The sequence below is a fragment of the Rhamphochromis longiceps genome, linkage group LG22 (assembly GCF_057381845.1).
Source record: "Rhamphochromis longiceps isolate RC_006_pf linkage group LG22, R_longiceps_female_GT1.1, whole genome shotgun sequence".
In the NCBI taxonomy this organism is placed as follows: Eukaryota; Metazoa; Chordata; class Actinopteri; order Cichliformes; family Cichlidae; genus Rhamphochromis; species Rhamphochromis longiceps.
The window spans coordinates 492,665-495,164 of NC_140577.1; the positions used below are offsets into that span (position 1 = coordinate 492,665).

General features: G+C 48.3%; 1 protein-coding gene across 6 annotated transcripts in view; it reads left to right on the plus strand.

The window, feature by feature from the left end:
• LOC146643002 (semaphorin-6D-like) overlaps positions 1–2,500 on the plus strand; it is a 95,179-nt gene that overhangs the window by 59,456 nt on the left and 33,223 nt on the right. For all 6 annotated transcript variants that reach the window (XM_085395485.1, XM_085395482.1, XM_085395487.1 and 3 more), the window contains 3 exons: positions 411–542; positions 654–809; positions 2,375–2,500. The exon at positions 2,375–2,500 is cut by the window's right edge and continues 48 nt beyond it. In XM_085395485.1, coding sequence (XP_085251611.1) covers positions 411–542; positions 654–809; positions 2,375–2,500 — 414 coding nt within the window. The remainder of the gene's footprint in view (positions 1–410; positions 543–653; positions 810–2,374) is intronic.

Genomic DNA, 2,500 nt, shown 5'->3' on the forward strand with positions numbered 1-2,500 from the left:
AGAAGCCCCGCCCATCTGCTGTTTAAAACTTCAGGACGGTGGGCTTAAAGTGGGAGGAGCTTAAACAGCCTGTTTTATCCAGTGTCAGGTAAAGAAGGATTATTCTGAACTGTGATTCATGCAAAGCCGCTCTGGGCCCGTTAAGATGGGAGCAGCGTGCTGGTGTTTGGACCAGTTTCCATGTTTCGTGCTGGATGTCTCCCGCCGCTCCCCACCCACATTTCTTCACAGACCTGTAGTACTCGCGGCGCAGCATTCGCCCTCTCTCAGCGAGCTGTCTGGATGATTTGAGTTTGGACTGAGCAGAGACAGCTCGTACTGTCTCTGCTCCATGAACGTCATTGTTGATGATGGTGTTTGTGATTGGTTGGACGGAGGTCTGCTGACTCGTGCCGTCCGTCTCTCTCCAGTATCCCCGGCTCGGCCGTCTGTGCCTTCTACATGGACGACATCGAGAAGGTGTTCAACGGGAAGTTCAAAGAGCAGAGGACCAGCGACTCCTCCTGGACTCCCGTACCCGACGAGCAAGTCCCCAGACCGAGGTGAGGACTAAATCCCAGTTTGCTTTCCGTCCCGCTTACTTAAACCCAGTTAGCTTTGTGTTTGTGACCAAGACGAGCTCTGACGTGTCTGCTTCATTCTTAAATGTCCAGGCCCGGTACGTGTGCAGGCGACGGCTCGGCTTCAGAATACAAATCGTCTGTTCAGTTCCCGGACGACCCGCTGACCTTCATCAAGTCGTATCCTCTGATGGACGAAGCTGTTCCCTCCGTCAACGACCGGCCCTGCTTCACCAGGACGTCCAGCAGGTAACAGCAATGGTTCAGTGCTCTGATTGGTCAAATCGTATTGAGCTTCACTTCAGGGAACGATCACAGCCAGAGCTCAGGTTACCATGCCGACTCACGTTCCCGATGCAGGTGGAAGCTGATGTGTGAAAGTGTTTCAGTAAACCTCTGGTAACGCTTCAGCTTCAGCTGTGTTGGAGGCATCGTGTGGTCACGGTGAGTCCATTCCTGGTCTTCAAAGCTCAGCTGTGTTTTTGGCTGTAAATGGAGCCTGCGAGCTCATTCTGGCTGGTTTCCTCATCTCTTTTACCAAAATTCTGAATTCTGTTGCTGCGGATGTTTTATTCTTAGTTTTTCTTATTTGTTTTTGAGCTGAACTGGTGATTAATAAAGTCTGTTCTAGTCTTCTATTGTATTCTATCACACGACGCAACAGGAAAGTGATCTGCAGCGTTGAATGACCGAGCCGGTGAACTGTGGAGCCATCACGAGCTCCCTCACTGTTGAGATGAGTTTAGGAGTCACAGCAGCTCCTACCGCCTCCACCGTCCCCACACAACGCCTGGAGGATAATCATCGGTATCAGCTCTGATTAGTCGCCGGCTCACAGGAAGTTCTCGCTCTGTGGCGGCTCTGAAAGTCTCTGACCTTTTTCAAATGAGTTTCTGATGGATTGTAATTATCACTCTGGAATAGGAATCAGGCTCTTCTGCGTATGAATTAGCCTTTGCTCCACAACGCTCCAAGCTTTCACATACCAACAGTCTTTGTGATTCAGTAACAGGTAAAAACAGAAAGGAACCCTCCGTGGTTAAATCAAGGTCCCCAGAGGATGTTTCATGTCTTTATCCACTCCAATCATTTTCATTCACACTGATGCTTGACAGGCTTGAGCTTTATCCCGACCATATATGAAACTTAAAAGGTTCCACTTCCTTTGACTGAGGACGGGAACCTTGCTGTGTTCCCTGCCTCTGATGGACGTCCTGCACTGAGAAGAAACCATCTGTGTTTCCTTATTTTTATGTTTTCTTTCACCGTCTGTCTGACTAATACTCAGCGTCTGAATGAATGCAAACACAGTTAATATGCTCAAACCTTTTCTATAAACACCAAAGAAACACATACAAAATAAAAAATAGCAAGAAATTCATTTCAAGGACAAGATCCCGGATTAGCCCCCAATTGTGTCAGAGAGGAGGAGCTGTGTGAGGCTGTGAGGCAAAGATGGCACTTTATTGTTGCTATTGTTGCACATCCCTGCTGCATGGTTTGAACTGTTTTAATAGCAGCAGGATGAAAAGTGTTCACGGACTGTGTCAGTAAACAAAATCTGCCTATTTTTAAAGCAGTTATACCAAAAATGTGTTTTTAAATTAAAATCTCACCCAGTCACGGCAGAAATACTGTGTCAGTGATGAGAAGCAGCCCAAACCCTGAACCTCACTCTGGGTAGGGCCGTGGTCAGGGAGTGAAAGGCTGTCGTCCTCACAACCTCGCTCAGAATCACAAGCTCATCAGAGTAAAGAAAAACTGTCTGAATTCCCTCCGCAGAGAAAAGATTTCATCTTCTGTCTTCCTCGTAGGTCCAAGTTGACCCAGATTGTGGTGGATGTCTCTGCCGGGCCTTTCAAGGACCGGACGGTGATGTTCCTGGGCTCAGACGATGGGTGGGTCTTGAAGGTTTTGGCCAGCACCCATCCAAATGACAG